Below are 17,293 nucleotides of genomic sequence, written 5' to 3'. Positions count from 1 at the left end.
TGACTTCTCAGCAGCTGCCTGCTGATGAAAGCCCTGGTGTTGCCCCAGACATTAGTAATGTAGCTCCATGCATTTGCTTTCCGATAAGTGCACTCAGGCTGCCTTTGATAGAAGACTACGGGAATCAGTGATCTTGGCTTGGCTTTCTGCCATCTGGGCAAGGAGTTGGACCTGTTTGGCATCCTTGAGATTTGTATTATGCTTGGCCATCTGCATTAGGGAAGTCAGATTCCCTGTGACGAGAGTAAAACTTACAAAGAACCACAAAAGCAATTGTGTCCTTCATAGATAAATTAGGAAACCTAGAGATGCAAAAAGAAAATAAACCTCCTAATCCCACATCGCTGTTAGAGTTTGGCTGTATATTGTACACATTTTTAAAATCCTATTTGGCCAAACTAGGATCACAGTATATGTATTATATTTTAACCTTCCATTTTTGCTAAATAATATGTCAGGGATATCTTTGCATTCATTTTTGTTCTACCCCAACATTTAAAGTGGATTCCTAGTCATCCATTTTATAAAGCATTTATGTATTTAACCTAACTTCTCTATTGTTAACAATTTCAATTGTTTCCAATTTTTCACTTAGATAAATAAGTAGCAAACATCCTTGGAACCAAAATTTTGTATACAGCCTCATTTATTTCCCTAGGAATAGTTCATAGGTGTGGGAATAAATATTGGGTTAAGGTTTGAAAAATGTCCGGGTTTTTTATGTATATTTCAGAACTGCTCTCTGGAAAGTTGTCCTTAGCTGTACTTTGTCCTTACTTGTACTTTGCCTCAGCTGTTCAGGGGAACTATGAAAGTGTAACTTTTGCCTTTTCTTCATCAACTGTAGACGCCATTGTTTAAAAAAAATGTATCCATGGTTGTGGGTGAAAGAGTAGATTTGGGCCTCAAAGAAACCAGATTCTTGACAAGAAGTTTCCATGGAAATAAGATCTGCGGGCCCAGTATCAGGTTTATGTAACTGACACCAGCTTTGTCCTATAGCAGAGAGCCTCAATGTCTTATGCCCTAACTTAGCTTTAAACCTCGCTTTCGCCCTTGGAAGAGAGTCTGACCTTTTTCACTAGCAGTGACCTCCCCACAGTACTAGTAATAATGACACATAGTAGGCACTCATTGATGGCTAACATTTATTGAGCACTTACCATGAGCCAGACATTAGATGAAGTACTTTACATGCATTTTCCCATTTAATCTTATAAATTCAGAAGAAAGGCACTAGTAACACCCTGACTCCCACCCCACTTCGCACCAACTTAAAGGAAAGAAAACTGAGATTTAGGGAAGCTAGTAATTTGCCCCAAATCACATAGCTTGGTGACATTTAAGTGATCAGCATTCTTGAAACTATCAGGGAACCCCTTCAAAAGTTAATTCCATGCTCAGGAAATAGAGATTCTGCAGTCACAGCTAAGCAAGCAGGAGCAGGCCTGGGCAGAGGGGAGCAAAGGCTGTGTCTGAGAGTGACTCATCTGGGGTCTCTGTCATTCAGTTGACCATGTGGTGCCTGAGCCTGAGTCCAGCCTGACTGAGGCCTATGAGAAATGGAGAGAGTGGGCTGATGGGAAGAGCTGCTGTGACTATGCCCTGCATGTGGACATCACCCACTGGAATGACAGCGTCAAGCAGGAAGTGCAGAACCTCATCAAGGACAAAGGTGAGCCCGGACATGCCGTCCTCCCTCCTCTCTTAGCTTCTTCTTGCCAGTCCTTCCAACACCATCCACTCATTTCAGTCACTGTCTTTTACTTGGAGCCTGGAACCTTGAGTGTGAGCACTGGATGTAGGGATAACACAATGTTCCAGGCACTTTATTTACTTCTTACAGGATCCCTGTGAGGTAGTGATTGTTTTCCCCACTTTGCAGATGGAGAAACTGAGGCTCAGAATAAGCAGCCCAAGATCATAGCATTAGTAAGCAGTAGGTGTATCCAAATTCTATGCTCTTCACCTCCATGCAATATTGCCCATTCTGAAGAGGAAGAAACTGAGGTTAGGAGAGGCTAACTAATCTTACATAAGGTTGTATGGCTAGTATGACCTATGAGATTAGGGATTTTTAACCTGTATCATTTTTGCTGTAGAGCTCAAACCCTTACTATCATATAACAATGGCATCCCTAGACAAGGCTAAGGCATTTCTAGGAGCAAGGATGTATTGGTACTCAGGCTGGGAGCTTAGGGTGTGAAAACATGTTCATGTATATGTATATATGTTTCTGTGTGTTTGCCAGCATGTGTCCTCTCAGTGAGTACATGATTTAGGTTCCACTGTCTTCTTAGATTCCTCCATTCTCTGCTTCTTTTTGATCAACAGATATTGCAAACCCCTACCCCCCACATACAGGCACACATATGCACAATGTGCTCAGCATTGTAAGGCGGCCTGGGGGTCTTAGAGAAGTGTAAGTAATGGCCTTTGCTGAACACCCAAGGCAAAAGAAAACAGGCTCATGAAGAACAACAGAATAAATGTCATAGTGTGCAAGAACCATTACCAAAGGAGTAGTCTAGACACAAATGCTAGGAGTCCACTGGAAGAGTGTGCCCTGGGATGGCAGGGAAAGGATGACCCCCTCAGAGGATGATATTTTCTTTCCATCCCCTCCATACCCCACAAGCCCTGCAAAATCTTTGGTGACACAGAACGTGAGATTAACTCCTTCTTTCTGTATTTGCGTTTATACTGGGCATCTCAACCGGTGTAGAAAATCGAACGGCTTTAACACTCACTTCTTTATCAAAGAGCCTGGATCATTCCATGGATAATGTAGAGGCTTTTGGGAATGGTAGTGTTTGGGAAGACTGCCCTGAGTTGAACCACTCTGGGTAGGGAAGTTCTCAAATTACAACCCACTTTTGGCCCAGAATACTGTGGGCTGAGAAGGCTCTAATGGTTAGAGACCAAAATTATCCCCCTTTCCTCAAAATGATTCTCAGTTCCCCAGTCCCACCTATTTCTGTAAATCACTGTATTAGTAGTTTATTTGGGGTGAGATCTAAATAGATCTTTACATATAAACCTTACAACTTAAGATATTTAAGCACAAGGTAAAACCTGCCCATTAGTTCCCTAAGGGTAGGATCTGTATCTTAGTTCTCCTTTCTGATCCAACACCCTGCACAGTAAAATGAACTGATCCCAGGAGATCCATTAATTGGAAACCAAATATGTGCCAAGCCTGGTGCTAAGAGCTCTGTATGTATTCTCTCCTTTAATATTCACAACCACTTTATGAAGTAGGGTATTGTTATTTTTCCATTTAACAGGTGAGGAAACCGAGGTCTGGAGAGGTTAAGTATCCCAAGCTCACTGAACTAGTATGTGGTGGATTTCAGTGGTGCAGCCCCCAGGGTATGAACACAACTGGTGTGCTAGAGTGATTCTTAATGCCACCTACTACTGCCTTGAGCAATAACAAAGTTTATTGACCTTCTGGGCTAGGGGATGCTGGACAGGGGAGTTTAGAAAGAGGCACAGAAGAAGAGACCATTCTGCTATGACATCTGTTAGGAATTATTGATTTTATGGGGCAAGGGTGGGCAGAGCAAAATGCTCTTGAAGAATATAAATATCTGCTTTATGTTGGACAGGAGCCCGGGTAATGCAGCTGGGTGCTATGGTCGATGGAAGTGGGAGCAAAGGATGGAGGACAGTCATGATAATGTTGTCTTTCTCTTGTTTTTCCTCCTGTCCCTCTTTTGCAGGGGTTAACTCCTTCATGGTTTATATGGCTTATAAGGATTTGTATCAAGTATCTAACACAGAGGTAACAACCCATTTGCTATGTGGTTTGGGGTATCTGGATGGGTTTCCTATTGTTGTTGATGACCTTGGCCCTTGTAACATGAATCACTGTGGTCACTGTGGGAGACCACTGGGCCAGAATGCTTCTTGAAGCCTTTGCAGTCCACGCTACATTTTAAATAAGGTAACAGGCAGGGTGCCCATGGCAAGACAGACAGGGAGCTAGAGTTTCCACTGGCAGCAGCTTTCTTAAACGGCAAGAGGAGGAACATGCCTAAATTTCCATCTACCAAACAAGCTCCAAACCCCTCATAAGCCCAGTGAAAGTGTGAGGCTCTTCGCCTGCAGGACCAGGAGGGCCTTCTGCTGATTGGAATAATCCTACTGCCTTGCCTCTGACTCTCCCCCTAAGAAATTCATGACATTCGTTTGCTTTAGACAGAGGCTATGTTTTCAGAGGAAATACAAGAAATGAATTCCCATGCCTCCTGCTTAGAGGTGAAGGTATGTCTGCCTTCACAGGTTAAGAGATAAGGGTTTCAGTTTTTGTGTTTGTTTCTGGCCTGGCTGTAGTGGTTTTCTAGAGCATTTGTTGAGAAGAATTCTGAGGCTGTCTCTCAGCTCAATGGGAAAATAATTCCATTAAAAATGTGTGCTAGAGGCAGAGGAGAGGAGTTGGTGGTACTTTATTATATATTTGCTCTGCCAGCCTAGGGAACATGGTAGGTTCTTTATATAGTCAGAGTTTCCTGGGATTTCTTTGGACTAGCACTCCTCTTTGGTCATGCCTATGTAATATAAATTTCTGCCCTAGTGACTTATTTCCTCTGCTTTATCCCATCTGTTTTAGCTTGGGCTCTGGTAATTGGCCCTTCTGTGGGGCTGCTAAAAGTGCTTGCAAGAGTGACAAAGACTCATTTCTATTTCAGCTCTATGAGATCTTCACCTGCCTGGGAGAGCTGGGGGCCATTGCTCAAGTTCATGCTGAGAATGGGGATATCATTGCCCAGGTAACACCGTGCAGCTCCCTGGAGCGTGCTTTGGGTCTGCATTCCATTTTCTTCTTCATTTCTTCAGTGCTGCTTGAGCTCTCAATATGTGCAAGGCACCATCATAAGTACCTTGCTAAAGACAGAACCTGCTCCAAGGTACCTCACAATTTAGGTGGAAGAAACAAAAGAGAGGGGAATGTAGACAAGCAATGAAACTAGAAGATGAGGTAAAACAGAAAGAGGGCTGGCCATTGTTGGAGAATCAGAAAAGGCATCCTGGAAGAGGAGGATTTCAAATTGGACCATTTGATGGGAGAGCATTTGCTGATTCTCTTCTGAAAATGTGTCAAAGCTACAAGACATTCTCTGTCATAAAGAAAGACCATAAGGCAGCATTTCTCAGAAGCCAGAGATTGGATCCAAGTCTGTGGAACTCACAGCCTTAGATAGTAGAGAATTTAGGTCTCATGAGGAGCAAAGGTCTCACTGGATTCCTAGAAATCATACTGAGAAACTTGAGGAAAGAGTGATGAAAGTGAGGGCCCCAAGGCCCAAATTGATCATTTGTAAGGAAGAAGGAAGCAGTTATCTCTCCATCTCCTGGGCTGCTTAATGGAATAGATGGACAGATGTGTCTTAGGAAGGGTTTTGTTTCTCAGAAACATCTCAAGATTGGCCTTTGCTAGGAGGAGACAGCCCGAAAAAAAGAGTGAGCTTTCTTCATCCATTTGATAATGTTGGCAACAAGAAACCATTATTCATTCCTTCAAAGAGCATTTCCTGAGCACTTTGTGCCAGGCAATAGCTATTGAAGTGAGCCAAAACAGATGCATTCCATAGCTCACTAATACTTGGGCTGTGCTTTTATTTTAGAAGTTGTCCAGAACTTGGTGAATGTGGTCAGCAGGGGTGTAGGAACAATGTCTAGGCCTCCCCTCATCTCGGACCATTAGTTTCCTGATAGCAGGTGCCATTTGGTGAGCACTGACTACTGTGTGCCAGGAACTGGTAAATTTTCTGGTGTATTCTCATTTAATTTTCACCCAACCCTTTAAAGATGCTATCGTCCTCCCTATTTTATACATGAGACCATCCAGGCTCAGAAAGATTAGGTCACTGGCCCAAGGATCACAGCAAATAACTAGGAAAACGAAATCTTTGCCCCTAAGGTGATATACCTCAGTGGGTATCTTTACTCAGAGATGGCATATCTGGGATCCCTTGCCTCCCAAGCCCAGCTGCAGGCTTGTGGGCAGGCAGTACCCCAGCCATGCAGGGCTCCAGCTGTTGTGATTTCAGACTCTCCATGTTGTCTTGCTGGTGGGGGAGGTGAGGTAAGTGTACAGTTTCCTCTCACTATGACCAAGGAGGCTAATTAGTCAGGACCCTGACAGCACTTTCGCCCACTTCCACCACACACCCAAAGATAATGAAATCATTTTCTTTAGAGAGCCCAAATGCCTTGGTCCCGTGGGAGGCAACCCAGTGATATTAGAACTGTACTCCTCCCTTTATCCAAGTTTTCAGGGCAGCAGCCAGAGGTCCCAGCCCTGCTTTCAGCTGCCCTGGAAACCAAACTCTCTGGCAGTTAATTCCAGCCCCTGAGGAGGCAGATGGACTTCAATCCAAAGTCTGCGTTCTCAGTTTCTTTCCTCTTGTGAATCCTTAGAGTGGAATTTTCTCTGGTTTCCCCTCCCGCTACTATTTCCCTACCTTGGGAAGATCTGTTCTCAGTCAGGAAAAGAGTAGGGGCATTTTTCCATTTGGATGAGTTTATTGTGTGTGTTTATTAAATTCAGCTTGAGCAGAAAGATTTTTATCACATTGTTTAAATGAAGGCAGCTGCTATACTCAGAATTTCTTGCTGCACTTATTCAAAAGTGAATATATGAGAGAGGAATCTTTGCCTTTGGGTACAAACAAGGATGATTTTCAAGAATTTCAAGTTGGCAAAACAGTCTAAGACGACAGCATCTTTAGCCATTCGTTCAACAAATATTTGTTGAGCACCTACTATACGCCAAGCCTTGGACGGGGAAGATGTAAAAGACAGGGTTCCTTTCCTCATGGACCAAGCTACAGTTGTGTCATGACCCAAACTGTGATGTAACCGTAGCTGTGATGAATGCCACAACAGGCCCACTGCTATCCCCATGTAAGGTAGCATCAGTGGGGCTTTACTGCTGTTCTTAATCTCTCAGCTATAGGGACATCATGGCTTCAGAATAGGACTTCCTAGCCTGAACAGTGCATTAGAATCACCAAATTTTTCTAATTCCAGGTATTCTGGAATTAGGAAAAGTCAGTAGCAGAGTTCAGGCAAGTGTATTTTGAAAATAATCCCCTGGTGATTTAAATGTGCTTGGAAGCCACCTCTTGAGCTTAGCTTTGTCCTGTGCATTATCCTGGTGCACTCAAACAAGACAGAAGCACAAGTGTCACCTAAGACAGAGATTCTTTAGTTGGAGGCCTTAACCCTTGTGTGACTGGAGGCAATTTAGAGTAGAAACTCACTAGACTTTAGAAGAAATTTAATTCAGTTCAAGTTTCAATAAGTGAGAATGGTAAGAATGAAAAGTGGAGGTGCTTTTCTGGAAAAATAAGCCTGTAACCTTTCTTTGTTTTCTGTAGAGCTGGAGATAGTGACCATTTCACTTCTCATGGTTGCTTTTAGTATGTGCATTTTCCTTTCTACTCCTCTTTTAGAGATTTCTATTACTAAAAACAAAAAACAGAACGTTCTTTTCCAGGTGGTAAGAATCCTTACCTTTCTAAATGCCTCATAGTTTCAAAGTGAGACAAGGCTTGTTGCATTCACCATTTTTCCTATGTGTCTCACACATTACCAGAGTACTCCCAGGTCACTAGGCCAGGCCTGCTGGTGCAGAGGTTCATAGGGACCAGTCTTAATAATTTCAGAGTGAATGCCAGTAACGCTGAAGAAATGGTGGCTTGGGATTTCTGCCAGTTCCAATCAGTTCATGTGTGTGTGCTCACTGCCCAGCTACCTGCTTCTTCCATAAAGAGGCTAGAAGTCTGAGGAATTTTGCCATCAACCACAAGGGACATGCACTTCTTCTGCCATGTCCACAACTTGGTTAAACAGAATTTCACCAAGACACTAACTTAGGTAATGCTGTTTGGAGGCACTATTTTGTTTCGTTAAATTTTGAATCCATTCATTTAAGCCATAGATTTAAAACATCAAAACTCCTGAGTGGCTTATTAAAATATGCATTTCTAGGATTCAACCTGACATCTTCTGATATGTTAGGCTAGGATGGGTGAGAAATCTGCATTTCTACAAAAACAATTCAGGCAATTCTGATGTAAGTGATAAGTGGCCCACACTTTGGGAAACATAGCACTAAATTATAAGCCCCGTGAGGTCAGGGGCTAACATTGCTTTAATGCAGGTACTTACCCAGAGCCTAGGAGGAAGCAGTTGCTCAATACATTTTGTTGAGTGAAATGGCTTAAAGAGCATGAGTGAATAAACAAATGAGATAAGCAAGTATAGTTTCAGAGGCAGCTGAGACTGAGAGAGATGAACAATAAGTGACCTGGTATGATTCTTGAAGGGCAGTATAGACAAAAAATAGTCTAACAGACAACTATCTTTCTTCTAATAAAAACAAATCACCCTTGAATGTTTTTTCTTTTTATCCTTTTAGTTGAGTCTACCCTATATTGCAACTCCAAATATAGGATTAATACATCTGTTCAACATACGCATATTTATTCTTTAGATCTTTAGATCAGAACATACCAGCGTAATTTTTCCAAATCTCACTTGAGCTTATTGAAGAACTATTTTCTTTTTTCATTTCAGGAGCAAACCCGCATGTTGGAAATGGGGATAACTGGCCCAGAAGGCCATGTACTGAGCAGGCCAGAAGAGGTAAGTTACAGGGGATGAAGGTGCACACACAACGCATGAATAAACATTGTTAAAAGGCGACGAGAATGTGAGTACCAGGTTGCAGTATTGGAACATTTCTTCCAAAGACCACTTCTGATTGACCCTAACTCAAGAGCCCGTGAGAAAATTAGAAAGGAATGTAAGAGACATGCTTATTTCTGACCCCTAATCTCCCTACAGATAACACAAGTTGGAGTGTCCTTCACAGCTATTCAGGAGTGTTAAATTTCTAATCCCTTTCTTAAGGAAATCTCAGTGTGAATCTCATAGACATTTCCACTTATTCCCTTATTTCATTTTGAGTCCTGCAAAATATTGGCATATAGATAAGATGTTGAATGGGTTTTTTATATACATTATACTCATCAATTTGTATAAGGTGATGATTATGTCCAGGTATGGAAGTTTCTCATATATAAAATGAATGCTTATTTATGTCTGTACTTAGCAGCCAAACAACAAATCAAAGGTGACTAGAGGCTGGTTCCATGTCTCCGAGATGTCAGCAGCTTCACCTGCTGGCATGGAGCACAGAGCTGGGAATTGGCTGCCCATGTACCTGAAAGCACATTGGCTTTGGAAGGGCAGCCTGGGTCTAGCACCTAGAGCAAAGTCAAGGCCCTCCATATCAGTGAAGCGAGTCCTGTTTCTGTCCTGTCATTCCAAACCCTACAACAGGGAGAAGAAGGAATCATAACCAGAAATGATTCCCATATCCTGTCTCTTTTAGAGTCTTATTTAAAATATAAATAGAACACATATAGAAAAAAATGTTTCTATCCTAAGGAGGCAATGAATTTTCACAAACCAGATACACTTAGCTAGTGTTACACTAGTTATACTAGTATAACTAGCACCCATAGAAGGAAACAGATTATCAGCACCTCAGAAACTCCTTTGTATCTAGTGATATTTTTATTGCCATTTAAATAATTTATAATTTTGTGATTAGGGTTCCAGTCACATACAGCATCCCCAAAGTCTGTCTCCTTAATAATACTAGGTCACTTCTATGGAATGCATACATCTGGTATGTGCTGATTGCATACGTTATCTCAGTTCTCGCTGCCGCTGCTCTGTGTGGTTGGCATTGTTGCGCAGGTAAAGAAGCTGAAGCTCAGAGAGGTTAAGCCCCTGGCTGATCACACTTGAAGGACTGGAAAATGGTTTACTCATCGTGAAGAGACCAGGGTAATCAGCATTGTTTTTGAAGTTTTTCTTAAATGCTGGTCACTGTGGAGATGTGCTGGCAAGATGGATTTCCAGCAGCAGCCAGGGGATTTCAGAGCAAAGTCTATTTTTGTTCCTTGGTTTGTTTTTTCAACCTCCCCTTAGCCCTACCACCCCACCCTCCTCCTTATTCCTGTCTCCTTTTTAGTAAAAAAGCCTCTCAGCCGCAAACCTCTATAGCCGTGGAAGGCCATTTGGGTGAAGTTGGAGGGTGATGTAACCTTCCAAAGATAGTCATGTTGTCAAAGTGCTGAAAAACCTGTAGTGCTTGGGAGGAATGAGATCAAAGGGACCAGGACAGAGGTCCTGGGGGAGCTGAAGTGGTCAGCATGGGTGTGAAGTGGGAGGAGTGAGCATAGGAGGAGCCAGCCCCTGTTCAATTCAAGAATACCCAGACACCACCTCAAGTGATGCTGTTCAGAGAGCTGGGACCCCAGGCATAGAGACAGCCGCTCCAGAGTACAAAATTCTGGGTGCTTCAGGAAGGTGTCCATATTCATATATGACCAGGGGCCTCCAAGGTCCCATCCACATGGAATAAAGTGCAGCTTGGGGGAGGCCAGCTCAGCCAGCCAAGTTCTTAGGTCTGTCTGCTGAGCTACACCCACAATGGGCAGTGACTGGTTTGCATTATACAGCCATTGGGCATCTGCAAGCTATTTTTGGTATTTTTTTTAAGTGTTGGGCTCCACAGGCTAACCAGAATGTCATATCCATAAAAAAAGGAACTGTTGCCAATTGAATGGAAGAATGTCAAAGTCTCTGCTCTGTGCTGAATTGGACTAACTTACACAAATTGAGAGTAGACCACTTGAGAGTAACACAGACCCTCAACTGGTTAGAAAATATTATCAACAATAATATCAGTAGCCAACCCTCAAGGGGCACTTACCTTGTTTCCCCATTAGGAATGAGCTAACTGCTTTATAAGGATGAACTCTTTTAATCCTCACCACAGCCCAACGTGTCAGATCCTATTATCCTCAATTTACAGACAAGGAAACTGAGGCTTTGGGAGGTTGTGCAATGTGCCCGAGTTCACCTAGCTTATAAGTGTCAGAACCAGGACTCAGAACCAGGCCATCTGAGAGAGCCTCAGCTCTCAGACCCTGCTTTGTTAATAAAATAAGGGAAAACTTCTAATTTCTTAATAAATGCCACTGGGTTGGTTAGCATATTTGAAAACATGAATTCTACATTAGGGTAAGATGGGAGAGATCAATAATAAAACAAGTCTTTGTGTTGAGAAACCTGGGAATTATTTTTGTAAGAAATGCCTCCTAAAATTAACCCTTTGCTGACCACTTACTGCTGCAGGAAAGGATTTGAGGAACCATGATGCCTAACTGCCTTGGCTGGTTATTTTAGACATAATGGTTTGCTATTGTGTTTGCCCAGAGATTCCGTCCTGAGAAGATTGAGGAGCAAAGGCTTTCATTCAGATGTCACCTTTGTGATAACCACAGAGGCTAAGGAAAAAGTACTTACCCTCTGTCAGGCATTGCTCTCAGATGACAACGCTGTGCTATACTATTTTACTAGTGAGGGATAGAGGCACTGGGAAGCTGAGTAAAGTGACGGAGTTAGGAAGTGGTAGATCTGAGATGTGGATATAGGCTATCTAATTCCAGATCCTGCCAAAGTTATCCATAACCTCTGTGCAGCACTGCATCCTCACAGTTCGTGGAGGTGGGAGCCACCAGTTTGAGAGGTTCATGTTTCTATTGACTCCTGGAGACTTTTTCTTGCAGCTGGAAGCTGAGGCTGTGTTCCGTGCCATCACCATTGCCAGCCAAACCAATTGCCCTCTCTACGTCACAAAGGTCATGAGCAAGAGTGCAGCTGACCTCATCTCACAAGCCAGGAAAAAAGGTGATTTGTGTTTCCAAGATCTCGGAGCCCCTGATGGCACTGTGTGGCTCCTTCCCTCTCTGGTTGTCCTGTGTAATATAAATGGTGCCTACTTTGCTCATTGCCTTGCTCCCTAGGAAGCCGCTCTCCACATCCTGTGTGGATGGGAGGATCCTGGGATTTCTCCCACTTGGCATTTAAGTAAACTGAGGCTCAGGAAGGTTAGGTGAGTTGTCCAAGATGACACAGCTTGAACCAGTTCTTCTGAGACTTTGTGCATCTTCCTTCTCCCCTTGATCTTTGATTTTCAGTTCATCTTGTCTGAGTTTTATAAACGGACATATCAGTCAGGATTAAATTGGGTGCAAAATTCAAAGATCCTGCTCAAACTGGCTTAAACAAACACAAGTGAATAACCGATTGTAGGTGTTTCAGGTATGGCTAGATTGAGGGGCCTCAACAATGGTATTAGGTGTTTGTCACGCTTACTCCTTTCTTGGCTCTCTTTCCTCAGTTTGGTTTATGTTCAGTATGAACAGTCACAGAATAGATGCTGAAAGGCACCTGTTGTCCTCAATTTTTGGCAGAGAGCATGATGGGAAAGTAAAATACACCTTTTCCAGCAGGTCAAGCAAAAGTCCGTAGGAGCACTGTGACTGATCTGGCTTGGGTCATGTGCTCATCCCTGGACCAGTAAACACCCCGGGGATGATATAATCTGGCCAGGATTGAGGCCACAGTGCAGATGCAGGTCACACCTCCTGAGCCACTGAGACTAGCACAAGTTATTTTAGAGAAGGGGTTGAGTGGGTCTCCAAAGCATATTGGCCACCATGGCCTTCACGACCCTGGCTGTGTCCCTGCTCCCTGTTGACTTCTGCTTCTTTTCTCCACTGGTGTTAACTTGGGCTTCCTTTGCTTTCCTTGTGCTTAGCTAAAGTTTTCAGAGCTTTCTTTTCGGTTTCTGGTTCTCATCCTCAGTGTCAGACTCGTGGGCTCAGTTGTGAGGCTGGGTAAGGGACGAGTGCAGGTGAGAAGCTGCAGATGTGTGGCTCTGTGTTGGGTTGTGAGAGGATTTACCAGGCCCAGTGATGTGGTTGCTACTGCTGCGTGCCAGTGGCCATTCTGGTAGTGGAGAGGCCCAAGATGGGTGATTCATCTACCAAACTGGCCTGTGAAACTCCACGTGTGAGTGACTGCAGTAGCTAAAAATAGTCTCAGATGACACTGATGGCTGAGTGTTCAGCTGCCTGGCCTTCTGGCACAGGGTGACCCTATTTTTCTTACAAGAGGGGAGGCTTTCACATTGTCTAGACACTCTTCCTAGCTGACAGATTCTGGGGCACCTCCTTCCTTCCTCTGTTCTCCGTAGGCCTGCTGTTTTCTCCTTAGCTTTTAGAAGTTTCAACTGACATGGCGTGGTTGCTCCACTGGGTATGAGTCATTGGGCGAGAACCAGGAAAGCAGCCCAGTGCTCCTCACTCATTCTTGGAGAAAAGCAAAAAAAAGAAAAAGAAGTGTGTAGGAACTCCTTCTGCCCTCACCCAGTGCCACACACACACACCCCTGCCAACTGTGACCACCCACCACCCTCATGCCCTCTGCTGAGGCTGCATTCTGCCCGGGACCCATTCTTAGGGTGACCTAGGGCCGCTCGGGACAGGGTGTTTTAGTTATATGCTGGTCTTATTTCAAACTTCATGGAGAAAAATTCCTAACCCTGAGCCTTTTGGCACATAATTCTCTGGCGAGCAGAACTAGTACAGCTGTGTCTCCGGGGTGGAATGGGGGTATTATTTCAGGGATGAAAAACTGGCTGCTGAGATTGAAGTCAGTAAACAACTCATGGACCGTCATTCTCAAGGAAACACCCAAGAGCATTCTGAGCAAGACAAAGTGTAGCAGGGTTTGCACTTCCCTCCTGAGCAGGATATGGTTGAAGTCTCAATGTGTTTAGTCACCAATCATCAGGGCTCTTTAACTATATGGCTGCTCAGAATTAATATTAGAAAGCTACAATTTAACAAGGAACAGCTATGTGCCCTGCACTGACATAAATAATTTTTTTATTGTGTGGAATTCTCAAAGAACTCTGAGAAATAGGCATTTCTCAGAAATGTCCTTTTTCAGATGAAATTGCAGCACAACTTGTCCAGGATCTCCCAGCTGGGAGAGCTGGTATTCAAATCTAGGTGTAATTACTATCTTAGCTTCTTTTACTCTTCCATGCTAAACATAGTCCAGAGGGAGAGTTCTTCCACTTTTAAGATTCTATTTCTTTCAATAGTAGTTGAGTGCTTGCTGTGACTTTCATTTCTTCATATCTTTATGGTCCTGTATCCTTTAGTGTGTAAGTATTTTTGGAGAGCCCTTGAATTCTCATCACTTGGATTTTTTTTTACTCTCACCCCCAAAAGCAGGGCTGTCCAATGTGAATCATTGCCATCGCTTCCTTCTTTTGCCCATGGCAGACATTACTAATTAATCATGAGTCTTTCCTACTGAGACCCCAAGCATTATTAGAATTCTTCCCTTCATGGAATTCTAGGCAACTATTACCAGTTGAATGGAGTTGAAACAAGGCAAAATCTATTTGTAATCCTGGCCATAGAGTGCAAACTTGTGGAGAATTTGACTGTGGAAGATGGAGGACCAAAGTTAAAGAAGTGCAGGGCTGTATAGGGTAGCTTTGGCCCCAGATTTTGGCATAGAGAAACTTGGTACCAACCACCTAGCTATGAGCTAGCATTTGCTTTCTATATCACTATTCCTTCTTCTTAAAGAAGCTAAACAGCTTAGATCAGTGTATATTCCAATAGCCTTTATCCCCTCTCCATGGTTTGGGTAGTTAGGCCTCTAATTTTTGAGGCAGAATCCAAGAAGCTAGTCTCATATTCGATGTGTCCTAGGTTATTGGGTGACTTTTACCAAGTCATCATGTTAGGAGTAACAAACATGATAAAAAAAAATCATGAGAGTCTCTAATCCACAGGAATGGATTTTACTTTGTGGAACCAAAGCATATCGTTATAATGGGAGCATCTAGCAATTCCCAGTGGTGGGTGCACATTTGGGACTTTGGGCCCCTACTGTGGGAAGGCATAACAGGTAAAGAAAGCGATATTTACCAAACATCCTCTAGGTGCCAGATGCTTCACATATGCCATATCTTTTCATTTTCACAAGCCTAAGAAGTAGACATCATCTTGTTTCATCAATTTCAGAATATATCTATTTCAGCCTTGGTATACATGGAACCCATTACTAGAGCAAGAACTGGAGCATTTTAGTATTTCTGAAATGAGGATGAATCTTGAAATCAATATGTATATTTTATTTTCTTTTGCCTCAAATTTTAACTTGCCTCAAAATTTGAGAATTAACACTGCATCTAACAACCAATGGCTTCTTTTAATCTAGAGAATACAAACTTGGTCACCTTTAGCAGATAGGAAAGCAGGGGCTTTAAAAAGGTGGGAACATGGACTTGAACCCAGGTCAGTCTGACTCTGAGACACAGTCCTGGGTAGGCTTAGGAGCTAAATTAAATAGGCTTGGCCCAGTGCAGCATAAACTTTATGCTAACCCCTTGTCTGTTTCCTGCCCCTTCTAGGAAATGTAGTCTTTGGTGAGCCCATCACTGCCAGCCTCGGCATAGATGGAACCCATTATTGGAGCAAGAACTGGGCCAAGGCGGCTGCATTTGTGACATCCCCACCCCTGAGCCCTGACCCAACTACTCCGGACTACATCAACTCCTTGCTGGCCAGGTTGGTGCAGGAATGCCCAGCAGCAGGCGTTTTGTGAAAACATCTCTTGAGTCCAGCTGGGGGTTGAGGACAGGAGCAGTCCCATCTATCAACTTGACCAGAGTCTGCAGTGTGAACAGTGTATTGGGAATTCTTTTACAATCTTGAGCGTAGAAAGCAGGCTCTTCCCCATCCTGTTTTAAACATTAATACAGTCATAATATTAATAATGGTAATAGCAGTTAAAACCTATTATGTGCCAAGCTCTATGGTAAGACTACACTCACAATCTCATTTGTTTCTCCTAACAACTTTATGAGTGAGGCACTCTTATCAGCATTTACATATAAAGCAACTGAAGGTCAGAGAAGCTAAATCATTTGCCTAAGTTCAAATAGTTGGTCATGATGACAATCAAAATTATAGGGAGACTCCTTTGTTGCTGCCCTCTGCAGACATATAGGATCATGACATTTCTCATTTGAGTACATTTTATTTTGCTACAAAAGAGATGAGCTAATCCCACCCCCTCACTTTCTAGATGGGGTAACTGAGCTCAGGGAGGGGAAGAAACTCATCCAAGCTCATATATCTAGTAAGAGGTAGAGGAGGGATTCCAAACCCAAATAGTCAGAATCCAAACCCTCACAGTAGACACAAGACTCTAAGCTCCCAGTGTGCCTCCAGCCATCTCCCCTGTTCATGTGGAGCTTTTCTCCTTTGCCAGCGGGGATCTGCAGCTATCTGGGAGTGCCCACTGTACCTTCAGCACTGCCCAGAAAGCAATTGGGAAGGACAACTTCACAGCCATTCCTGAGGGCACCAATGGTGTGGAGGAGCGGATGTCTGTCATCTGGGACAAGGCTGTGGTAAGGCATGGAGGTCATGGGACCTCCAGTTGGGCTGGTGACACTGCGAGTGCAGATGGGATCTCGTACTTGCTGAGATGTCTCTGGAACCATGTGGCTCAGGCAGTGTGGAAAATTTCCTTCTAGTGTGATGAATCCTAAGGCCTAGCATTCTGAAGGAGGCTTCCTTATCTAGACTGTTAGGACTAGGAACCAGACATGCAACTCCTTCATCTGAGTGTACGAATAGCCTGTACTTAAAATAATAGTGAGTTAATTCTTTTTGTTTGGATAGTTTTATGACTTCTTTTGAAAGAACTGGATATAATCCTTTGAAACGATAAGCAATGAGTCTGTGTCTAGACCAAAGTCATCTTGCTTATCAAGGACGCCCTGTACTGAGGGCATGTGGTCATTCAGGCGATACAAGTGATTGTCTCTAAATGTCTTCTGGCAAGTGGCCTGTTTTATTTTCCTTGTTCACATCACAAGGACTGATGAAAGAAATAGCCATTCAAATTAAGACTTTTTCAAAGATTTTAGTAAAATCAACAATTATCTCATTATTAAGTTGATTACTGCTCTATGTTTCATTTCAAAAATCCTAAAAACATTCTTATCAGAGTTATGTATACTAAAGCCTCATTAATCTACACAGTGTAATTTCACTGAGTTTTCTTTTTCTTCTTTGCTCCCAGGAAGCTCAGAGCTAGGTTTTAAACTCAATTCTTTCCGTAAAGAGGCTTTTTGGTTTGAAAAGAGGGAAAATATAAATATTGTTGTCTGTTCTCTCGCATAGTGTTTCCTTTTTCATATACTGCAGAGCAGTATGTATGTATTTATCCTGGCACTATTTGGAATAGTTCCAAGATAATATATATTTTTAAATTACCACCATGACACATGCTCAGTAAAGAATATTTGGAAACTACAGA

At 43.0% G+C, this 17,293-nt stretch overlaps 1 protein-coding gene across 3 annotated transcripts in view; it reads left to right on the top strand.

Moving 5' to 3' along the window:
• The window catches only part of DPYSL3 (dihydropyrimidinase like 3), a 119,498-nt gene that overhangs the window by 93,292 nt on the left and 8,913 nt on the right, over nt 1-17,293 (top strand). For all 3 annotated transcript variants that reach the window (XM_016954009.4, XM_009449900.3, XM_009449901.4), the window contains exons 4-10: nt 1,511-1,675; nt 3,727-3,788; nt 4,696-4,776; nt 8,591-8,659; nt 11,662-11,782; nt 15,375-15,531; nt 16,238-16,379. In XM_016954009.4, coding sequence (XP_016809498.3) covers nt 1,511-1,675; nt 3,727-3,788; nt 4,696-4,776; nt 8,591-8,659; nt 11,662-11,782; nt 15,375-15,531; nt 16,238-16,379 — 797 coding nt within the window. The remainder of the gene's footprint in view (nt 1-1,510; nt 1,676-3,726; nt 3,789-4,695; nt 4,777-8,590; nt 8,660-11,661; nt 11,783-15,374; nt 15,532-16,237; nt 16,380-17,293) is intronic.

Source organism: Pan troglodytes, chromosome 4, assembly GCF_028858775.2.
Source record: "Pan troglodytes isolate AG18354 chromosome 4, NHGRI_mPanTro3-v2.0_pri, whole genome shotgun sequence".
Taxonomy (NCBI): Eukaryota; Metazoa; Chordata; class Mammalia; order Primates; family Hominidae; genus Pan; species Pan troglodytes.
This window is presented reverse-complemented; position numbering and strand designations above follow the sequence as displayed.